The sequence below is a fragment of the Macrosteles quadrilineatus genome, unplaced genomic scaffold, assembly GCF_028750875.1.
Source record: "Macrosteles quadrilineatus isolate MER2022 unplaced genomic scaffold, UCM_ALF_1.0 Scaffold_14__1_contigs__length_3811126, whole genome shotgun sequence".
Classification (NCBI taxonomy): domain Eukaryota; kingdom Metazoa; phylum Arthropoda; class Insecta; order Hemiptera; family Cicadellidae; genus Macrosteles; species Macrosteles quadrilineatus.
The window spans coordinates 1,981,008-2,004,759 of NW_026542607.1; the positions used below are offsets into that span (position 1 = coordinate 1,981,008).

Sequence of the window (23,752 nt, forward strand, 5' to 3'; positions counted from 1 at the left end):
GGTCGGGTGAGACAAAACAGAAAGTCAACTCAACCTGTGTATCTGTCAGCCATTAAGGAATACGAATTATTTTTCTGCTTATTGTTGAATTTCTACCTTATTTTCGTAATTACTCTGGTATTTAAAATCGTAAAAGATAAAAAATTTGGTCTGAAAATAAATTTGAGTGCTTTTGTTCATCCGACTCTAAGCTAATAGGTAAGTCTCAAGCGCTTGTTCTTAGACGATTATTGATTGTGTCAAAACCAGAACTAGGCTACTGTAACTGTCATTTTACAATCATTGAATCATTCTTTAACCTACGTTTTTCAGTGACATGTATGTGTATATTTAGTGGTGGGTCCTTAGGTTTTAACTAATATTAGTTAGTTGGAAACTGCTAGAGGTAGGCTAGGTGCACACTAAAATATTTTCATGGGTTGAGTAAATTATTGTAAAGGTTGTGAATAGTGTAGGATAATATGTTTATAAGAGAAAACCTACAAGGACATCCTAAGAATGTCTTAGCCTATGCAAATACAAATGGCCAGTCCTTTGGAATTTTTTGTTTACTTATCTAAGTTATGCATGGTTGATAGCCTAGTAAGGCCCTTCTACAGCCTTAAAGAATATTTTGAAGCAGACTTAAGCTCTATCAATTTTGCATAATGTTTCTAGTTTTTTTTTCTAAAATAGCCACTCTTATTTATTTTTGTAGAATGAACACCAATTTTGTATGTTTGCTTGGCTGCACTTTACTTTAGGTCCTACACTCATTCGAATGAAAATATCGATTAGGTATTCGATTGTTTCATTCGATATATCGTTTGGTTAGTTAGGTTAGGTTAACCTTACCTAACTAACCAAACAATTTATCGATCAACATTTTCATTTGAATGAGTGTAGGGCCCAAAGTAAAGTGCAGCTGTTTGCTTTAGTGTAGGGTAGCATGTTTTACTATTGTACTTATGACCGTCTTGTGCATTTCAAGCGTCCATGACAAGATCATCAGCATGTAATTTTGCCTAAAGATCAATAAATGTCTTATGTCTTGAGTACTGTATCGATGTAACTTAGGCCTATTGTGAGTTAAAAAGGCAAAACGGAACTTTTTTTAACCTACTCCTAATTTGTAACTTTAATACAGCGACACACCTGACTTATGGTAAATCTTATATAAGTTAAATAACTTTTTAATGCTTTTGCATATCACAGGACCAACTTTTTTTAGTTGAAACAGCTGACTATAAATTCTTTAATTCTATTCAAATATGAATAGCCTACTCATAAGGTTAACATGAAATGAAATGAAATATTATTTATTTATACAGGCAAAAGCGTGGGGAACTACAGAGCCACTGGGGCGGAGCACTAAAGATTTTTGAGATAACAATATGCCTATAAGTTTATCGGGAATGTAAGCTATCATCATGCCAAATTTCAGCCTAATCCGTCCAGTAGTTAATGCGTGATTGAACTTCAAACAAACAAACACGCAAAATTTCACATTTATAATATTAGTAAGATTAACAGCTGGTAATTAAGTTATTAGTATAAATGCCTCCAAACGAATTTTTAATTTTGATGTCTAACTTTAAGTTAGGCCTATAGTTTTTTACCTCCTGATTCCAAATACAATTATTTTTCACCGCTGATGAGTATTTCTCAAGATATCGCTGTAAAAATATACAACATTACAATAAACAAGGTAGGACAGATGACATTTACAAGTGGAATGAACTATGGGCAAAGTAAGCCAACAGCTGATTGTTTTCTATCATAGTCGTCAAGCAAATTGAAGTGACGACTTTATTACCTTAACTCTGATTCTGCAGTTTGAAAATCACCTGAGGATTAAGTTAGACTTTTCACTTTCTAAGACCAATAAGTTAGCCCTAACACATTTAATACAATTTATTATTGTTAGGTACGGTACCAGTATTTTATTCCTATTAATGATTTATATTTCACCGTTTAGAAATTACATAATAAAATGGTGCTATTCTAACATAACCTTACCAAACCAAACCTCTAAAACTTTAGCAAACTCCTTTTGATGTCAGAAAAGGCATGTCAGGGTGGTTGGCCGTGCTTTATGTGAAGTGTTTTGAAGTAAGGTTAGATTAGGAAGGTAAAGTTTAGGTTATAATGAATTGAGGTGATAGTTTATGTCACCTGTAGACTGTTTTTGTAAAATTAAATCTCTGAGAAAAAACACTTCAAATTACTATTTCAAAAATGCTGCTTAGTGACCTACCACCCTGACATGCCTAAATAAGAACTTGGCTAAGTCCATATAATTAGCCCATACATCTCCATAATACCATAATATGACAAAATTTGTTTGATGGAAAACATTATTGGCTACAGAATCACTTGAAATGTTTCTGTAGTCAACGATGTTATTATGTTTAATCAACGATGTTATTCTTCTCATCTACCATGTTACTCTCTTCACACAGCACAGTATGAGTGTTATTGTTTTGTGTTCTAGTTGTAGTGTGAAGTAAAATGACGTCACTAGGCCTATTGCCGAATGACAGAATCAGAGTGAGTAGATAAAGTGCAAAAGTTGTTACTTCCAGTTGCTTTTTGTGTGGTTGAAAACAGTCAGCTGTAGGCTTAGTTAACCAACAGTTCATTCCACTTGTCTTGTAAATGTCATCCACCCTACCTTGTTTATAATAATGTTGTTTATTTTTACATCGATATCTTGAGAAATATTCATTCAGCGGTGAAAAATAATGGTATATTTGGATTCAGGAGTGTATAAAACTATAAAGTAAGATAATAAATACCTTAAAGGCCTACCTTTTAGCGACTTTCCCTATAGGGAAGTAGCTAAGCTATTACCGTAGGTCTCATGGTAAGACCTAGGCCCGGGACTGATATGGGAACAGGGGTTTATGGGGGGTTTTATGGGGTAAAAATAGGTTTTTCCCATTTTTGACCCTTAAAACACAAAGTTTCACAATTTCTTTCTAAACCATTTTGTAGAGCTTAAAAAAACAAATAATTTAGTATATTAAAGTGTTATTATGCGCCTAATTGTTACGGAGAAAATTAAAAAAAAATTGTAATTTTAAAATTCCCATGTTATTCTTATGGAGAATAAGTCAACTGTTGTAGTATGCTTGTTTATGAACATATTTTGATCAAATTTGGAAAATACATTATTTTTTACTAAACTACAGTAGGCTACCTTTTAACATTTGACATTAAAAAAAAAACTTTTTTACCCTCCCTGTTGCAGCAAACCTAAGTACTCGTTAAACTATAATTCTGTTTAAATAGGGAATAAATGTGATATTTTTAAAGAGACATTTTAGTGTATATCCAATCAGGCAAATGGAAATTCGCTAAGGCTGCAGGTTTGCTGCGGCGGGGGTATTGTAAAACTACAAAAACTCATTATATTTTTAGGCAAAGCCTAACTTACCATTGCTTAATGAACAGTGTGCTTCATGTTATAGATCGGTTAGCGTTTTAATCAGGCCTATTGATCTTTGATATCTTCTATTTTACATAGTCCATTATCCTGTCATTTTTGGTGACATGACACGATACTGTAGGTTTGACCTACTACTCATACAGTCACGTTTTTCGAAAGTTTTAGTTTTTTAAACCCTTTTATTTTGAGTAAAATGTTCATAGAGTTTAATATTTGCCAAGCAATAGCCAGATTGTAAAAATAAACAAAAATAGGCCTATGTTTGTTGTAGGAAAACAAAAATATCGATATATATATATAAATCATTGATGATAATAAGAAAAGTTTCCTTTAACAAAAAAGTACCATTTAATGTCAACAGTCTCTAACCTCTGCTTCAACATATAGGCTACATTTTTAAATAGTTAGGAATGCTATGCTTCAAGATAGGTGTACAGTAGTCGCAGCTAGTCTGGAACGGGGGGTGTAGAGGGGCTCAGTGTTTATTGCTCATTTCCAAAAACATCTGGCCCACACGGCAAGCTGTCAGTGCAGCGGCTGAGGGTTGTGAGCTGTGGGTGTGAGCGAGCTATAATTCTCAGGACGGCTAGTACACAAGGGTCCCCGTGCCCAGACTAACAGTGACTACTGTACAGTAGAACCCCGGTTACCGGTAACTGAAATAAAGGGGGAGAGCTGTTTCGGATAACCAATTTTTTGGTTAACCCGTCATATGCTAAAAATAGCCTATGTATTACCGCAGTAAGTTGGAAAATAAATTTAAAATAATGTATATACAGTATAATACAGTAAACTTATTTCAGGGTTTAGTTACAGAAATGTTATTAATGGGTTAGAAAAAAAATTAAACTAAACAACTTAAGTTACTAAAGCATTCCTATTACTTATATTTTAGACCTGTATTATTTTATTGAACCGTTTTTGTTGACCCGGGTTTTGGTTAATCCAGGTTTTGGTTAACCCGGGTTCTACTGTAGGCTATATTATTTAGTTTTATTAGTTTTTTTGTCTGCATAGGAGTTGACCATGGCGACATTCTCCGAAAAAGACGAAGATGCGAATTGGAAAAGAAAATATGAGGAGGCTGAAAGGGATTTACAGGACTTCCAGGAAAGTTCTCGGCTGATTGAGAAAGAGTTGGAGATGTCTCTAGACCAGGCAGAACAACAAATACGAGAGTTGAGATCAAAGTGCAACAGGCTTCAGTTTGAAAATGAGACACTTAGGGTAAGTTTTACAGTCTTGTAAACTCGTCTACATCTGAACTAGAAGGGTGCAGAGTTTAAGAAATGACAGATTAATAACCAAATTTATTTTACTTATATAGGCCTAGGCTATGTTGAGATACTACTGTGCAGTTATTATTTCATAGTATATAAATAAGTTAGGCTAACATAAATAAATTCAATTGGTTGAGGAAATACACAACATATTTTTTCATTAAAATTCAAGGTTAAGTTACTGACTAACTAGAAGTCTTGATTGTATTTTATTTAATTTTATTGTTTTTTATTGTGATGATTGTTATGAACTAGGCCTATTTAGTTTTATGACAATAAATAATTTAAATTTAATTTCTTCCCGTGAGGTATATGGCTCATATGTAGGCTACCAAACTCAGTTTTCAACTAGGCCTAGTGAAATAAGACAATGTGTTAAACTGTTGAATCTATTGAGTTCTGTAGTTTGCTACAGGTTTCACCAGTGTAAGATTATCTGGAACTTAAATTTTGTATGAGTTTGCCTTGAAAACCTGACTGGTGAGTTAACAGATTTTGTAGAACTTACATCAGTGTCAGCCACCTATATATTATTATATATATTGTAGTTACCTAATACATAGTTTTTAACTCCAATCGATATCTGGCATCTACTTCATAACACCCAAAAAATAAAGAGGGGTTTGCAACTACCGTATCATCCTAAACCGACTGGCTGCGGCAAGATGGGATAAGCTAAAAGGTTAGGTATAGTTCCGCCAAAATTTCTGGGTGCGCTAGCAGAACCGGTCGGGTCTAGGCAAGAGGGTTGGTGGGGGTACTTTGTGAAAACATCTGTGTCTTCACCCCTACCCCCAGCACTGCCAATTAGCCTAATCCGCACCCATACGTTTATAGTGCGGCTAGTATTGAACTGTCCGTACGCACTGTTTTGGCTTAACTGTAACAAAGAAAATAATGAAAACCATTATAAAAATATCAAACCAAGGTAAACTTCTCTAAATACTATGGTGTGGGTGAGGAGAACATACCTAGCTTTGCTTAGGCATCTGCAAGGCTTCCAGATTGAACTCTTGAGTCATCAATTGTATTACAATTATTAATAAGTTAAATCCATAGACCAGCTTTCGGATCGACCCCTGGATTTTATCGACTCCTTCTGGTCACTCTGGGGAAGAAATTTGAGTGTGGCTGGTTTTAGGGGTAGGCCTTGCCTGTTTTTTAAATATAATTTTATTCCCCCTGAAATTTATGTCAAAAAAGAGCAATAAATTACTGAGCTTGTGGGAGTTTCCGTGATTGTAAGATGTTATCACGGATGTTGCAATGATTAGTAAATAATCACACATTAAGCAGCAATGGCAAAAGACAAAAGATGATAACAGATGATGCCGCAATTGAAGATTATAATCACAGTTATTGTTACAACTACATTGAGTGTTAATATAGGATAGTAGATTCTAGAGATATCACAGATATTACCGTGATAGCAGGAAATCATCTTAAGCACTGCCATGATTATGCTGGAGAAGATCTTGATGTAGCAGTCCAGTCGCCATCATCATTTAAAAAAAGGATAAAAATGATAAAAAGGAATTAGACTTACTACGGATGTGTAGTTGTTGGCTGTGAGAGTGTAGATATTACTGTGTTTGCTCTCTTACTTACAGACTAGAAGAAGTACAGTTGAACCTCTATAAGACGAATTTCAAGGGGTACGGGAAAAATTCGTACTATAGAGGTATTCTTAATAAAGAGGGTCTTTTATCGAGGTTTAATGCTGCTGTTATTCTTCTTGTATTGTTTTCTCCTCGCTCCAAGGTTTCTCCAAACAATGACTGAGGAAGGAGGAGGGATGGGTGGGGGTTTCATGTTGAGACAAGCTTCTGTTTGTTTTGAAAACTACATACTATGGAGGTTAAGATTATGATAAATTCGTCTTATAGAGGTCACGTTCGTCTTGTAGAGGTTTTGTGCTAAGAATATTCGTTGTATAGAGGTTAATCAGTCCTAGCCCATGTCACAAACAAATTCGTCTTATGGAGGTTTTTAACTTAATTACTACGTTGTATAGAGGTGTTTTTAGCATTGACCTATATGAAAGTGTCAAGGGGATTAAAAAAAATTATATACCTACTATATAAGTCTCATCGAGGAATTCGTTTTATCGAGGTTCGTACAAACGAGGTTCAACTGTACTCTGTTATTTTCTTAAAGATAACCGTTGCAAATGCTCTAGTTTGATTTGGTATCAAATCAACACAATTTAAAACCAAATTTTACCTCACCTTCACAGATTTTAATGACATTTGGTAAACTAGTTAAACCCATAGAGACTACTAAAAATCACAAATTTAATCTTAATATCTCAATTAGTTTCAAAATTATGTCCCGTTAAACGATACAAATAAATGCTCCTAAACGACCTGTTTACAAAGCTTAAACTACTCTAGCACCTCTAACAATCAAGATAGGAGGTGAGAGTGGTGTCATTTTGCAGAATTTTGTAAGCCCTTTATAGGCCTATAGTATTATATAATACTATAGGCTAGTGGTCGTAGTAAAAAATATTTTCCAAATTAAAAATTAAATTGATTGTACCTTTTTTTTAATGCAACACATTAAAAGATTTTCGAACAAATCCTCAAATTGCCTTTGCATAGTTGTTTGATTATTTGTTTAGGGCTATTGATTATTATTTAGTTGTATTATTTGATGGATAAATTTAATAATGGGATCTTAGGTGTAATATATTGGAATCAGCTGATAATTTGGTTTTATGTTTATTATGAAAATGTAAACAAATAATGTTATATTTTGTTCTATGATTAAATGAGTTTAAGTTAGTTCTTGATTTTATTTCACTGGCGACGATGAGTAAAAAACGAACCCAAAGATGTGAAGATATTGGTTGGAACAATAAAGAAGAGGTGCGAAAGAGAATGGAAAAGTTTTCAATAGAACCCTATGATGAAAAATTGAACTGGGAGGATTATGAAGCTCACTTCCAATTGATGTGCAAGGTAAAGGGATTGGGTGATGACAGTGATGAAACTGAGGAGGCCAGAAGGGATCTTCTTCTAGCATATGTTGGACCTGTACCCCTCAAAAAGGTATCTAATTTCGTTTTACCTAGGCAAATTTATGACATACCAATGACTGAACTGCTTGATACATTTCGGTGTGTTTATAAACCTAGTAAAACAATCTTTGCAGCGAGACTAGACTTTGAAAAATGTGTGAGAGGAAATGATGAGAGTTTTTCAAATTTCGTCTTACGTTTAAAAGAGTTAGCCTCCTACTGTAAATACGACAGGTATTTTGAGGAAAGAGTAAGGGATAGATTTGCTGGTGGCGTTAACTTTCCACAGTTTGAAGTTGAAATCAGGCAAAGGTGGCCAGAAGGCATAAATAAAGATGGTTCACGTTTAACTTTAAATGAGTTGGTAGATTTAGCTGAAGCGATGGATAGAGCTAAGCGGGAAATGAATATTTTAGATGAAGCTATGCCTGTAATTAACAAGGTACATAGCTATGATAAGAAAAATAGATATTCGGCAAAAGAAACCTACAGCCATTCTACAGAAGATTGTAATCAGTGTGGACTAGTACACAGTGGAGAATTTTGTCCAGCTCAAAAGTCTAAGTGTTTTTCATGTGGAAGGCAAGGTCATTTCTCACGACAATGTGGAACCAAAAAGACAAAACAATGTCACTTCTGTGGGAAAATGGGTCATTTTCCGCGACATTGTCGTTCAAAAAAGGCCTATTTGAACCAAATCAACGACACAGACATAAAATCTGAGGAAGAAGAGGTACAGTTAGGAATTTCTGAACTTAAACCTAATAGGAAGATCCCAAGAGCACAAATTAATGTTACCCTAAATGAAGTAACAACAACCATGGAGTTTGATTCAGGAGCTAGAGCATCGATGATTGATGCACCCCTGTGGAAACAAATAGGATCACCAAATTTGAGGGCATGTAAAACAAAATTTGTCGCTTATGGAAACAATACCCTGGATGTTTTAGGAGAGTGTGAAGCTAATGTTAAAGTTGATGGACAGATTAGGAAACTTAAGGCTGCTGTGGTAAATGGAAACGAATCTCCTTTGTTTGGATTACCATGGATGCTTGCCTTCAACATGAAATTACCACCTAGTGTTACGATTCGTAAGTTGGATAACACCAATAAAGATGAAAATGCTTCTACAGTAACCGAAGAGGAAATTAACCAAGTTATTTCTGAGTTTAGTGATGTATTTAAGAAAGAATTGGGAACCATTAAAGGATATCAGGCGAAGATACATGTTAAGAGTGACTCAGAGCCTAGGTGTTTTCCTGCTCGCAGAGTGCCTTTTCCACTAAGAAGTAGAGTTGAGCAAGAACTAAACAGACTGGTAAGTGACGGTGTTATAGAAAAGGTAGACCCTTCCAAAACTCCTATCGAATGGGCAACACCAACAGTAAATGTTGAGAAGGAAAATGGCACAATTAGAATATGTGGAGATTTTCGGGTAACCTTAAACCCAAACATTGTTACCCATACAACACTTTTGCCAACTTTTGAGGAACTGACGAATAAAGTATCTCGAGGGAAGCAATATTCAGTTGTTGACTTGAGAGATGCATATCTCCAAATGGAAGTATCAGAGGAAGACAGAAAATATCTGGTAATATCCACGCACGTTGGATACTATAGATACAAGAGACTACCATTTGGTATAACCTCCAGCCCAGGTATCTTTCAGGAATACATGGAGAAGCTCCTTGAAGGCATACCACAAGTGGGGGTACTTCTAGATGATGTAATCATTACGGGCCGAAACAAAGAAGAACACCTCATGAACTTAAAGGAAGTATTAAAACGAATGAGTAACGCAGGGCTAAAAGCGAAGAAAGAAAAATGTAGATTCATGCAGAATTCAGTCACCTATCTTGGACACATTATCGATGAACAGGGTATCCATCCAACAAAAGAGAAGATCGAAGCAATACAAAAGGCACCTAAACCTACAAATGTCAAACAGCTTAGGTCTTTTTTAGGATCCATAAACTATTATGAAAGGTTTATCCCTAGGTTGCATGCGCTGTGCTCAAGGTTACATCGACTTACTAGCAACAGATCAAAATGGATCTGGACAGAGAAAGAAGATGAAGTATATACAAAGGTCAAAATGATTCTTTCGGAAGAAGACACAGTTGTTCCATATGATGAATCCAAACCTCTAGTGTTGGTGTGTGATGCGTCCGAAGACGGTCTTGGGAGTGTCTTAATGCACAAGTGTGAAGATGGTCTGGAAAAACCAATCGCGTATGCTAGCAGAACTCTTTCAGATGCTGAGAAAAGATACTCGAATATTGATCGAGAAGCACTTGCAATTTTATTTGCTGTAAGAAAGTTTCACCAATATGTATAAGGACGAAGCTTCACACTTGTCACCGATCATAAACCCCTTCAAAGAATATTTGGAGAAAACCGGAATCTTCCAAAGGTAATGAACAATAGGTTAGTGAGATGGGCCCTAGAACTGAATCAGTACAATTTTCAAATCAAGTACAGGAAAGGAGATGAAAACGTTTGTGCTGATGCACTATCCCGTCTTCCCATGAGAATCAGAGAAGAATCTACCGATGTAAGAGACATAAAGTTTTTAAACATGGATAAAGTTGAGACATTGGTGTCCTATAAGGAACTCAAACATAACAGCAGTTTGGACAAGGAGATAAAATTAGTACAAAGTTATGTGCTAAATTCATGGCCAGAGAAGGTACCAGATAACATTAAAACATTTAAACAAAGGAAAGAAGAATTATCAGTTGAAGATGGTGTTTTGATGTGGTTTGGTAGAGTTGTTGTGCCAACAAATATGAGAAAAAAAATCTTGAGAATTTTGCACTGTGGCCATCCTGGAATTTCAGCTATGAGATCAATTACCAGATACTATGTATGGTGGCCTAACATTGACAAAGACGTTGAAATGCATGTTAAGACTTGTGAAGCATGTCAAGAAAACAGAGGAAACATTGAAGAAGTCCCGGTCTATCCATGGAACATTCCTGAAAAAGTGTGGGAAAGAGTTCATTTGGATTTAGCTGGACCAGTTGATGGAGTAATGTGGTTAGTAGGGATTGACGCGCTATCTAAGTGGGCAGAAGTTGAATGTTTAAGAACAACGACTTCAACTGCCATAATTCAAAGATTAAGATCGTGGATGAGCAGGTATGGGATACCATCACAAGTAGTAACTGACAACGGGCCACAGTTTGTCTCTACTGAAATGGAAGCATTTTTCAAGAGACATTCAATTCGACATATAAGAACTACTCCTTATCATCCTAGAAGTAATGGCTTAGTCGAACGTCTAATAGGGACTTTGAAAAGGCGTTACAGAACAACAAAACAAGAAATTAATGATTCTTCATTGGCATTGCAAAATGTGTTGTTCAGTTACAGAAATGCCCCACAAAAAACAACAGGACGAGCCCCTGCAGAGTTGTTTCTAGGTCGAAGAATGCCAACTATGTTGGACAACATGAAACCAAACCTTAGACAACAATTAGATCTGAAAATTTGGAAGGAACAACAAAACCCAACTCAAAAGAAAACCTTAAGAGCATTCAGTAAAGGGGAAGAAGTATGGATGAAAAAAGAGAATAACCCTGGTTGGATAGCAGGAACAATAGTCAAACGCAATGGCTTATACTCTTATGAAGTCATGTGTGGTGGAGTGATAAAAAGAAAACATTCGGATCAACTGCGAAGAAGAGAAGGTGCGGTAGACGATGAGGAGGGAAAAGTGTAATATATTGGAATCAGCTGATAATTTGGTTTTATGTTTATTAAAATGTAAACAAATAATGTTATATTTTGTTCTATGATTAAATGAGTTTAAGTTAGTTCTTGATTTTATTTCATTAGGTTCTTACAAAAAAATACATTTGAAAACACACTTACCCTACATTCAGATTTCCATTAGGCCAATAGTAAATTACTAATTCCTCTTGTGTGGGTTAATGTATATTTTATAGTAAAAGAATGAATTGAGAAATTCATTTGAGACTACAATAGAGATATCTCAACTCATTAGACATTTACGACCTTCTATACTGTGGTTCTACGCATACTGTTGGATGTAAACACCATTAAAACTGTGTGTTTGTTTAGTTTAATAAGGTAAGTTTGATATTAGATGAGATATCAAGTTGAAATTTGGTATTTTCCTTAGTCTCTACAGTGAGTAGGTACCAGTAAACCAAATTTCATGAAACCTTAGATGGTAAGGTAAAATGACATAGTCTGAAGGTATTGTACGTCTGACTGAAGTGATGATTGTGTTGTTTAGGACAAAGTGGAGAGCAGCCAGAAGGAGAAGATGGCACAGATACAGGAACTCCAAGAGGAGTTGTCACAGAGCCAGCAGAGAGAGGAACACTACCGCAAGTACATCCGGGAGTTGGAACAGAAGAATGATGACTTGGAACGTGCACAGAGGTAACGAGAAAACCTTTAAGTATGGACAAGACTAGTTTTGTTCAGAAAAGGCTCTAGGCCAAGATTTTGATTAAAATAAAGGGATAGAAGCTAGCTTACGTAGAACACGCAGGAGGCACATAAAATACACATTACAAAGAAAGTTGCACATTTTGTGTATTCTATGTGTCTAAGTGTTCATTAGCCTATCGGTAATTTTTCTAGGATAAGCTAGTTGCTAGTTAAGTTATTCTATGGATAGAACTAGAAAATCCATTCCTATTTGAAAGTTTTTGATTATTTTTAACTCTAAGGATATTGTGCTTGACCCTAAGAAAATTAATTAATTAATTCCTTTACAAAATCAGGGCACCAAGATCAATTTTGAATATACTGTATAGCTACATTTTAGTTGAATAAGTTAAGACTATGTCAGGTAGTTTTTAAAATCACAAAATTTATGATTGCAGCCAAATGGATTAAACGAATATTTGAGGTTACAATAGAAACTTTTCAGTTATTCTGATAAGCAACACCTTGACCTTTGACTTTGACTTGATGAGATTTTCTAGGTATTCAAGGAAAGTCCTTGTGTATATTAATATTATGTGTATTTAATATTGATAAACATATTCCTTGACAACTATTTTTTTTCCAGGGCTATGTATGTCTCGTTAGGAGACTTTGAAACTAAGTTGAACGCCTCGATCGAACGCAATGTTTTGCTGGAATCCGAACTCGATGAGAAGGAGAGTCTGAAAGTTATGGTCCAAAGGCTGAAAGATGAAGCTAGAGGTATGTTGTGTGAATCAACTTTAATAACCCTAACTTGTTCCTTTTGTTAATGGAAGTAATCAAAATATTTAGGATCTTAATGAATAGTGTGGTTTTGAGTACAGGTTTGTGGGTCTCCAATAATCTTGGATGGGGTTGGGTTGTGCTTTCATTCTCACGATCGGATAAAGCATTGTGAAGATTGACGATTACGCCTCGATCGCAGGTGATGTTCACGGTTTTGCCGCAGTTGTGGGAGATGATGATGTACCTTGACTGCAAAAGATGTTTACAAAATTATATGTGGCGATATGGGGGAGATGATGTACAATCCTATACTCTAATACCAGCAAAGTCTGTTTGTCTGTCTGTAAATAATTAAAAACTCATGTTTTCCACAGATCTGAAACAGGAGATACAAGTGATTCAGAGGACTAAGGCGACACCTCGCGGGACTCCGGTGGACTCAAACAAACTGCCAGACTCTCTGATGCAGACGCCGACACATAACACGTCTGTGAAAAGTAAGCTCAACAAGGCATATCACAATACATTGGCATGGACTTGCATGAAGCAGAGGCATAGAACACTGATAGATTAGCTTCAATATCTACTTGATTCTGTTTTAGTCTAGGTGACTAGTTTCAGCCTTACTGCAAAACCAAATTGAAACTTCACTAGCCCAGCAGCTAGAGAGGCATTAAGGGTTCTGTAAGGTTTCAATATCAAGTTCCCTATTAATCAGGAGATTTTAATTATTTTATACAATTGATAACAAATAGTGTCTTAGAAGATAAAAGTGAATAGTTTTGAGTTTGTGTCTGAGAAGTACTATCCTAATGGTCATTAACAGCATGATGTTTTACATGCAAGTTCTAGATCAATAATCTGACAATGTGTAAATTAAAGTCACCTAGACAAAAACGAATCAATGTGCTGAACAAGTCCCAGTTTACTTGAGGAAAAATGAAAAACTTTTCTTTTGTCGGCTTGTTAAGAAACTGATTTTTTAAATCTCAACATAATTTCTCCTATAGAGGTGAGGAGTCGAAAGTTGGAAAACATATTTTTGCTGCAAAAGTAGATCTTAGAAATGAATAAACAATTTTTATTCTGTTTTTGCTTCTGTGAAAAAGTAAAATGTTTTGCAGTGTTGTAAAGTAAGTTTTACTTAGTTTAAAATGTTTTCATTGTTTTGTACATTGAGGTAAAAATGTATAAACATTTTATTTGTGTAGAATTATTTCAATGAATATGTTTTTGTTCAGAAGCTTAATAAAAAACTGAGGTTTAGAGAATCTTACAGTATCATAAAAAATAATCATGAGAGTAAATGGCACCTAATTTTTTTTAACAAATTTTTAATATTTAAAACTTTGTTAAGTAAGTTTTTTAAGGCAGCCTATTATAGTGAAATATTATAAAAGACACGTGGTTGTAAGATAACTAGGCCTATTAACTTTTTCATTGAAAACACTTAAAATATTACGTGGAATTTAGCTTTTTAGATATTTAGATATTGTAGGTTATGCTTAGTTTCAGTAGGGTCTGAAAGTGTTCTTTTTAATTTGCACTAATGAAGATCCCAATTGAAGTAGCATTCAACCTGAAATAGCTTTTATAGATATTCTTTGCCTGTTTCGTTATGCTTTTTGATTAAATAATGCATCCCTTTAAGTTTGTAGGATAGTTTAGTGATAAATTTACATAATAAATGTGACGAATAGACCTGATAGACCCTAAATCAATTTTAAAGGTTAAGAATTTATGTGATATGTTGGTTCAAGTACTTAACTATGTTCAGTAAAAAATAAAGTCAGTATTATTGACAGAATAGCATTTAGTAGTCATATCTTTTAATGTAAGCAATGTACATTGATAACGATACTATAATACTTGTACATAATTTGACCTGTTAGTACATTAGGTTTTAGAGAAAGGCGTTAGTTAATAAGTGGCAGTGTTTGTTCCTTAGTTATTGATGTAGATGTACATAATGCTTAATTGTACAATATCAATGTGCCTTATGATTAAATAAAGTTCTCAAACCAGCTTAAACCTGCATGTTTGTTACGTTTGGTTACTCCTTTGCACTTTTTTGTCCCCTTTGTGCACATGTAAGTTTACCTCCAGCTCTTTGTCAGCGTTTTTTTTTTGTCAAGTAGGGTGCATATAGTTAAATTTTATTACTATGTTGATCCATTCATAAATTGTTCATTACACTTCCTTAGTAATTAAATCCATTCAAACTTTTGTTTGAGAGCTTTTACTTATAATTGAGACAGTATGTCACTTAAAATCACTTAATCTTTGTAATAATCAACTTAAGGCCTATTAAATTTAAAATTTGCATTTAGAAGTGCACAAAGTTAATTTGTAAGTCATAAAGAAGTAGAATTCCCTCATTGAACAACTTTTAAATTTTTAATTGAATATTTACCATTTTGTATATGCCTACTTAAAGATTTTTGATCTGAAAAAAAAACTGTCTAGCTACAAAATGTACAAAAGAATGTTCATTGTTGCATGTAGCCTGATATTTATGCATGTGGTTTATTTTGTGCATACATTCTAGGATGTCAATAAAGGTATGTTCTGTTAATTTGTCTTATTTTTCTTTACCCATCGGGTGCAACTTTTACCCAATAATTGCACAATATTCCCATCATCTGCATGGCTTACTCATTAGTTATTAGTTGCATGGTTTTAGCTGGTTTGAGTATTTTTAATCATTTATGTCTAATGCAAGTCTACATAACCTTTTCCACAATAATAAAACCCTAGAAACAAATGCTGCCAAACAAAAATTGATAATACAATGAGAATCCTGTAAAGCAAACATTGAAAACTAATTTTTCATTTTAAAGCCTTTCAGGCAAGAAATTGGTTAAGATTCAGATTTAAGTAGCTAAGCCCCAATTGAATCAATCCATTGGTACTTAAATGTTTGCATGTGACAAATTATTTTAAAGACTTTCTCTCTCTCAGCTAAAACCATGTTGTAACTTATTCAACATACTAGTGTAAAATAAGAGGAAGTTTTTTAAAGTTAGGGCCAGTTTCACGTATAAATGCGTACCGTAGTTCGCTTGTTAGCTGCAACGAGGGTCATCACCATTTACTGGCACAGAATGACACAAATTTCAGCTCTGTCGCTATCATGTAGCGTGTTGTATCATGTAGGCTTTATTTATTACTAAAACTATTTTACCTAATACTCGGTATAGGATGCCATACAAAGGCGGTTTTTAAGTAAGGGCCGGTTTCACGTATAGATTGGTAGTTCACTTGTATGCCGCAACGAGGCTCATCACCATTTACTTCCATCATTTGTTAACAGAATGACACAAATTTCAACTCTGTAGCTGTCATGTATGCTTCGCTGTGTTTTTTTTAATTTTTAAACAATCAAATCTCCTGCCGTGTCCGAGGTAAGGTCAGTGAAGTTTTTTTCCTCTTCAAATGACTGAAAGTAATGTCCCTAATTCAATGAGTGAGGATAGAGTGTGGAAATAGGTCAAAGAATGTAAAAATGGCCATAAAATCCTTTTTTCTTTGAGGTTTGGTCTTCATTGAGAAGTCTGGGTACGCACCAAAAACACAATTCCTTCTGAAATAAGAATTATGACAGCCATTTTAAAACTCCCTAGCCTATTTATGCACTTTCCACGCTATCTTTGCATCAGGGTCATAATCTCCAGTCATCTGGTGATGAATCTCGGCATGGCATATGATTCTTGTAGTAAAAAAACGTATCCCTGACCTTACCTTGGACGTGGCAGGAGATTTTATTGTTTAAAAAATTTAAAAAAACACAGCGAAGCATACATGCTAGTTACAGAGCTGAAATTTGTGTCATTCTGTTAACAAATGATGGAAGTAAATGGTGATGAGCCTTGTTACAAGTGAACTACCAATCTATACGTGAAACCGGCCCTTACTTAAAAACCGCCTTTGTATGGCATCACATACCGAGTATTAAGTAAAATAGTTTTAGTAATAAATAAAGCCTACATCCCTAAAAATTCCTTGTCAGTATCCCTTTTTACAATTACGCTTTTCATAACTCAAAATATTTTACGTATTGCAAAAGATATGAAATAACAATTTTCAAAAATCTTGGCAAAGGAAATTTCAGAGAAGAAGAAAGACAGTTATTAGAATCTGTGATATGTTATAAAGCTTTAAATGAAAGAATTTGTTACCTTAGGTTAAGAGGAAAATTTAATAGTTTATCTGTGATTAGTTACTATGCGCCAACGGAAGAAAGTAATGATGAGGATAAAGACAATTTTTATACACAATTAGAAGAATTAGTTACCGATATTTCAGATTATGATACGCTTATAATGTTAGGAGATGCAAATGCCAAAATAGGTAGAGAAGATATATGGAAAAGTGTAGCTGGAAAAGAAAGCTTACATGAAGAAAGTAATGAAAATGGTGTAAGGTTACTAAGTTTTGCGTGCTCCACAGACTTATTCATAGCAAGTACTAAATTTCCTAGAAAAAATATATACAAACAGACCTGGGTATCACCTGATGGACACACGGTAAACCAAATAGACCATGTCCTAGTAGATAAAAGACACCTGAGCTCAATTACCCAGGTAAGAAGCCTAAGGGGAGCAGAATGTGGCACTGATCACTATTTAGTCTTAATAAAAGTAAAACAAAAATTAAAAATAGAAAAGAGAAAAAAGAATAAAGCTGAAGAAAGAATATTGTTTGAACCAAACAAGATAAAGGAATACCAAATCGAACTGAAGAATAGGTTTTCGGTATTAGCACAGGACACCGGAGAGGATGTAGAAAGAGTATGGGAAACCATTAAGAAAGGGGTCAAAGAATCAGCTGAAACAGTCTTTGAAAAAAGTAAAATTATTAAAAAACCATGGTTTAACGAAGAATGCCAAAAACTTGTTCAAGAAAGAAGACAAGCGAAAAAGAAAACACTCGCAGATAACACGGCGGAGTCAAAGGCAAGATACCAACTCCTAAATAGAGAAGTAAACAAAACACTAAGAAGAGAAAAAAGAAAGTATGTAAACAACACTCTATTACGAGCAGAACAGGACTGCAACCAAAATAACTCTAAAGACTTCTATAGAAGAATTAGGTTTTTCCAAAAAGGTTTTAAACCAAATGTAATAGGCGTGAAAAATCGAAATGGAATAGTAACATGTGAGCCAACTGAAGTTTTAAAAACTTGGAAAGAGTACTTTTGTGAACTATTGAACTGCAATGAAGATGAAGCAAGGAATATTGAAGATGAAATTTTGGCAGAGGAGGAAGAAGATCAAGGAGTCGAAGAAATTCCTTGTGCTGAGCCCACAATGCAAGAAATAAAGGACGTTTTAAAAACATTCAAAAATGGCAAAGCTCCTGGTGAAGATGCGATCCCAATAGAATTAATGAAAAATGGAACCGAAGAACTTTTCATCCATCTACACAAACTGATTCTACAAGTATGGAAAAGCGAGAAAATGCCAAAAGAGTGGACTGAAGCAGTAATAGTCCCACTGCACAAAAAAGGGGACAAACTAGAATGCAAAAATTATAGAGGTATATCCCTTATAAATACAACATACAAAATACTATCTAAACTTATCTTAAACAGACTCAAATGCCATGTAGAAGAAATAGTAGGAGACCACCAAGCAGGTTTTATGAAAGGGAGATCAACAACAGACCAAATATTTATTCTAAAACAAATAACCTCAAAGTATTGGGAATACAACAAAGATATATATGTAATATTTGTAGATTTTAGCAAAGCTTACGACTCAATAAACAGACATAAACTGTGGAAGATGATGAAAAAGTATAGATTACCTAATAAAATAATTCAGTTGACAAAAATGTGTTTAAATGAATCCAAAGGGAAAGTAAAAATAGGGAAAGAATATACAGATACATTTAATATAAATACCGGAGTGAGACAAGGTGATGGTCTATCGCCATTATTATTCAATATAGCACTAGAAGAAGCTCTCAAGAAAACAAGAAATAGTGAAGGAGGGGCAAGACTTACTGATAAAATAAACCTTCTAGCATTCGCAGATGATGTAGCCATTGTAGCTGAAAACAAAAATAATCTCAAAGTGCTAACAGAAGTACTAATTAAAGAAGCAAGAAAAGTGGGTTTACAAATAAATGAAAACAAAACCAACTACATGAAAATAAGTAGGCAAGATGACGAGGAAGACCACTTAGAAGTATTAAATTATAGGTTCCAGAAAACTAGTATTTTTAAGTATTTGGGAGTGATGATCACAAACAATAATAGAGAAGAAATAGAAATTCAGAGCAGACTCACAGCAGCAGAAAGATCATACTGGAGTTTAATAAAATTATTCAAAAGCAAACTGCTATCAAAAACCACTAAAATAAGAATGTATAAAACTATAGTGCAACCTGTATTGCTATACGGGTCAGAAACTTGGTCTTTTACAAAAAAATCCCAGAAGCGCCTTATTACTTTTGAAAACAAAATTTTGAGAAGAATTTTTGGACCAGTAAAAGAAGGAAATGCATGGAGGATAAGGAAAAATAGAGAGTTAAAAGAATTATATGGTGAACCAGATATTGTGGGAATAGTTAAGAGTAGGAGGTTGAGATGGATGGGCCATATTAACCGTAGAAGTGAGAGAGAGATGGTAAAGATGGTACTCAGAGGTATACCAGAAGGAAGGAGAACATTAGGTAGACCAAGAATGCGATGGGTTGATGAGGTGACGAAGGACTTGAGAGGAATGGGAGCAGACTTGGAGCTGGCAGAGGATAGAAGAGCTTGGAGGCACATGGTTGGCGAGGCCAAAAACCACCTAGGTTTCCAATGGCCACAGGAGTAAGAGTAAGTTGGCAAAGGAAATTTGAGAGCTTGTAAGTAATTTATTGTTGCTTGACAGCAATGACGAATGAGATTACGTGAAGAAAAAATGTGTAAAGATATTAAAATTAATAACTGCGTTTAACCATTGAAACGTACAAGCGATTTTAAAAACTGTAGTGCCAAATAGTGTCATGTGAGAAAATTTGAAACTTTACATCTCAAAATGGGTAAATACATGTGCAATTTCCAACATGATACATGATTAATTTCATAAACAAAAGTTTTTTTTTTAAAAGGGAAGAAATAATTTTAAGTATTAGGATGCTGATAAATTTTTCATGATAGACACTATTCTGTTTGGACTTTCCATGCATAAATTTAGTCCGCTGTTTGCTGTCTGCTTAATCAAAGATTTCATTATGTACTAACTGTAAAAAAATTAATTTTGCTGTAAACTTGCTGATTTTTGTCATTGAAAACGTCATAGCCTATACTTCGTAAAAATAAATATTTATTAACTTTAAAACATTACTACACTTAAACTTATTTCTGAAGATAATTTTACAAAAAAAGTTATATACCAAATAGGCCTAGTCTAATATTCTAATGGTCCAGTGAGTGGTTACAAATGAGAACGTTATGTGTCTCAAAGAAGTTATGAGTAGGAATTGTTAAAGTGGGAAGATATAATAGATTCTTATAGTTTTTTAATTGTCAGTTTTGTTCAGAATAGTATGGAGAAAATATTGTTCATCACTCGACTAACATCTTTTTACAGTACTTCTGTAGATGATTTCATACATCTATTTTCCAAACTTGTAACACAAATTAATAAAAAATGGTTTAAAACAGTTAGATAACCTTAACATTTGAAGTGTGTAATGAGAGTCCCAGGACATTTGAACATTAGAAGCAAAAGAGTCCCGGGAAATGAGAAGTTACTCTCTTTTAAGTAAACCGGTCATTGTTTTAGGGTAGTAATGAAATGAAACTGTTGGAGTTGAAGTATGTATTATTTAATCTGCAAACAACATTAGTCAACAACACACATTTTCATTCATTATAATTCTCGAATGGTCACAAAGTCTTTAGAAAGTATTTTTTTCCTATATAGTCACCTGACAAAGTGGCCTTCCTCGCACTGATTATAGCATAGAAAGTTGCTAATTGCTGCATCTGCTTACTTTTGCCGCACAGTTTTTTTATTGCACACCAGTAGATCAACCAAACAACACAAAACAGCGGGCTTTTATTAGGAACGTAATAGGCGTACGCTTGAAAAAAAAGGTGGCAACACTTAAAGATATTACGACTACGATCAGCTGGTGCAGCGTTTCCCATTTTGTTCAATGTTGGCATTTAACCTAACCTAACAACGTGTTGTACAGTGTTTGAAAGACTAATTATTTATATGTTAGAGAATTTCCCTACAGGGAAGTAGCTATTACTATAGGTGGCACAGTAAGACCTAGGCCGGGGACCGATTCACTTTTTCATTTTGATGTCCCCAGAAGCCAAAAACACAATTCGTTCAAATTTTAATATATGTATCTATATTTTTAAAAGGCCACAAAATTTAAAAAATATGTTGGGGAGACTCAAAATTCTCGGCCTTTAAACAATTCTAAACACGGCTGTGAACCATGTCACAAGCCCCGATGTGGTATTTGCAAAATTATGAGTAGTACTCTGAATTTGATAGCAAAGTTACAAACAAGGTTTATCCGATTGTTGGTAGATCAACTTGTGAAACTCACAATGTGATTTATCAAATTCGTGTAAACATTTTTGAAGGCTGCTATACCCTTAAAGCCCTTCACAAAGTAAACCCACATCAAAAACCCTAAATGTAACCAACTGGTCTTAAGAAATTCTGAATTAGCTCACCAGTTGGTACTGAAAACAAAGTTCCCCTCTGGTTTAAATTTAAGATAGTAAAAAAGTGATTCAACTCAGCTGAATTTTAATTTTCTTTTAGGCTGATTTTATTTTTCTTTGATCTGTACTCAATCATAAGTTCTCAAAATTCAACTATTTGAAAACAGTTCATATTTATTTGTTTTGTTCATTGTTACATTTTCATTAATTTCTCTTTGCTTGAAAACGTTTGTATTAAACAAAAATTTGCACCATTTCATGTTTTATTTTTTAAAACTCAATCAAGAAATCCTCAAGAATAATATATATTTAAATTATATTATATTTATATGTTATATTATTATTATATTATATACAGGGTGTTTTTTTAAAAACTTGCATCTTTATTTATGTAAAAACCGCAATAGATAGAAATATGCAGTTTGCGGGAATCATCTATTGACGTAGGGGGCCCAATCGTTTTGAATTCAACGTTACATTCACATTCCCCCCCTTTCCCCCCTGCCCCTAACTTTATTTTTTTTTAATAGCAAGGTACCCCTTGTGACATATCAAATGAAAGAGCATAAAAAAAGAAAATGTTTGATGAAAAAAAATTAAAAGTCGGTTCATAAATTTGCGAGATATTTCCACCCCTCCTCCCCGGAACTTAATTTTTTTTTAATAGCAAAGTACCCCTTGTGACATATCAAATGAAAGAGCATGAAAAAAGAAAATGTTTGGTGAAATTTATTTTTCATTTGATATGTCACAAGGGCGGGAACCTTGCTATTAAAAAACATGTTATGGGTAGGAGAAAAGGGGGGGGGGGATTATCTCACAGATTCATGAGCCGATTTAAAAATCTTTTTCACCAAAACTTTTCTTTTTTCATGCTCTTTCATTTGATATGTCACAAGGGGTACCTTGCTATAAAAAAAAAATAAGTTCCGGGGAGGGGGGTGGAAATATCTCGCAAATTTATGAACCGATTTTTAATTTCTTTTCATCAAACATTTTCTTTTTTATGCTCTTTCATTTGATATGTCACAAGGGGTACCTTGCTATTTAAAAAAATAAAGTTGGGGGAAAGGGGGGAAATGTGAATGTAACGTTGAATTCAAAACGATTGGGCCCCCTACGTCAATAGATGATTCCCGCAAACTGCATATTTCTATCTATTGCGGTTTTTACATAAATAAAGATGCAAGTTTTTAAAAAAAAACACCCTGTATATGTGTCTGTGCACGCGATAACTCGAGTAATTTTTATCCGATTTTGATGAAATTTGGTTTAAAGGTATAAGAAGGGATAAACTTGAATGAGTTCCCAATCCAGCATGATCGGACCATGGGAACAGGGTTTTACGGGAAGTTTTATGGGTAAAAAATTGGTTTTTCTAATTTTTCACTCTTAAAACACAAAATTATCCAATTTCTCTTTAAACCTTTTTAGAAAAAAACAAATAATTTAGTATACCTAAAAGTTTTTGTATGGTTATTGGTAACAGAGAAAATTTAGAAAATTCTTATGGAGAATATTCTAAAATGTTGTAGTTTCCTTTATTATGGATATATTTTGATCAAACTTGGCAATTTTTCATATTTATTTTATACTAAGCTATTAATATTTTACTAAAAATCACAAATTTTAAATTTTTCCTTGTAGCAGCAAACATAGGTACTCGTTAAACCTAATGTTATTTAAATAGATTTAATTGAAAATCAATTTAGACAAATGGAAATTCGCTTAGTCGGGAGTATTTTATAGTAACTGTAGGAAAAATATAATGTGTAATGCGAGTGCAAACTGCCTTTGCTGCCCTCGAGAAACTTTCCACACCCGCATATGCTCTTGCGTAAACATTTCTCTTGTGTGCAGCAAAGTGCCACTTTTTACCTAACTTTTTACGCTCACTAGTTACCCTAATAACGATTGCATTTATTATTAAACCTATGGAGGTTGCCATTAGATACAATAAAATGAAGATGTAATAGTGCATTTTTACCGTTCTAAGCTTCTCTTCCATATTTCTGTGATTGTCGACTTTACATAAACTTCAGCTGATAAAATTTTATTTTAAAGATGAAAATTCATGGAGTAAATACAATTTGTTGCTGCATAGATGGCCTCTTTCACTGTTAATTTTCAGTTAGTTAAGG

General features: G+C 34.2%; 1 protein-coding gene across 4 annotated transcripts in view; it reads left to right on the plus strand.

Annotated features, from left to right (window-relative positions):
- LOC129004992 (nuclear distribution protein nudE-like 1) overlaps positions 1-23,752 on the plus strand; it is a 36,596-nt gene continuing 12,844 nt past the window's right edge. For 3 of the 4 annotated variants that reach the window (XR_008491789.1, XM_054433726.1, XM_054433728.1), the window contains exons 1-5: positions 1-198; positions 4,448-4,657; positions 11,997-12,145; positions 12,783-12,919; positions 13,300-13,422. Coding sequence is in view for 3 of the 4 variants with exons in the window: in XM_054433726.1 (XP_054289701.1) it covers positions 4,457-4,657; positions 11,997-12,145; positions 12,783-12,919; positions 13,300-13,422 (610 nt within the window). In the remaining variant the exon portion in view is untranslated. Of the gene's footprint in view, positions 199-316; positions 337-4,447; positions 4,658-11,996; positions 12,146-12,782; positions 12,920-13,299; positions 13,423-23,752 lie in introns of those variants that run through there. The other variant, XM_054433727.1, reaches the window with a different exon arrangement.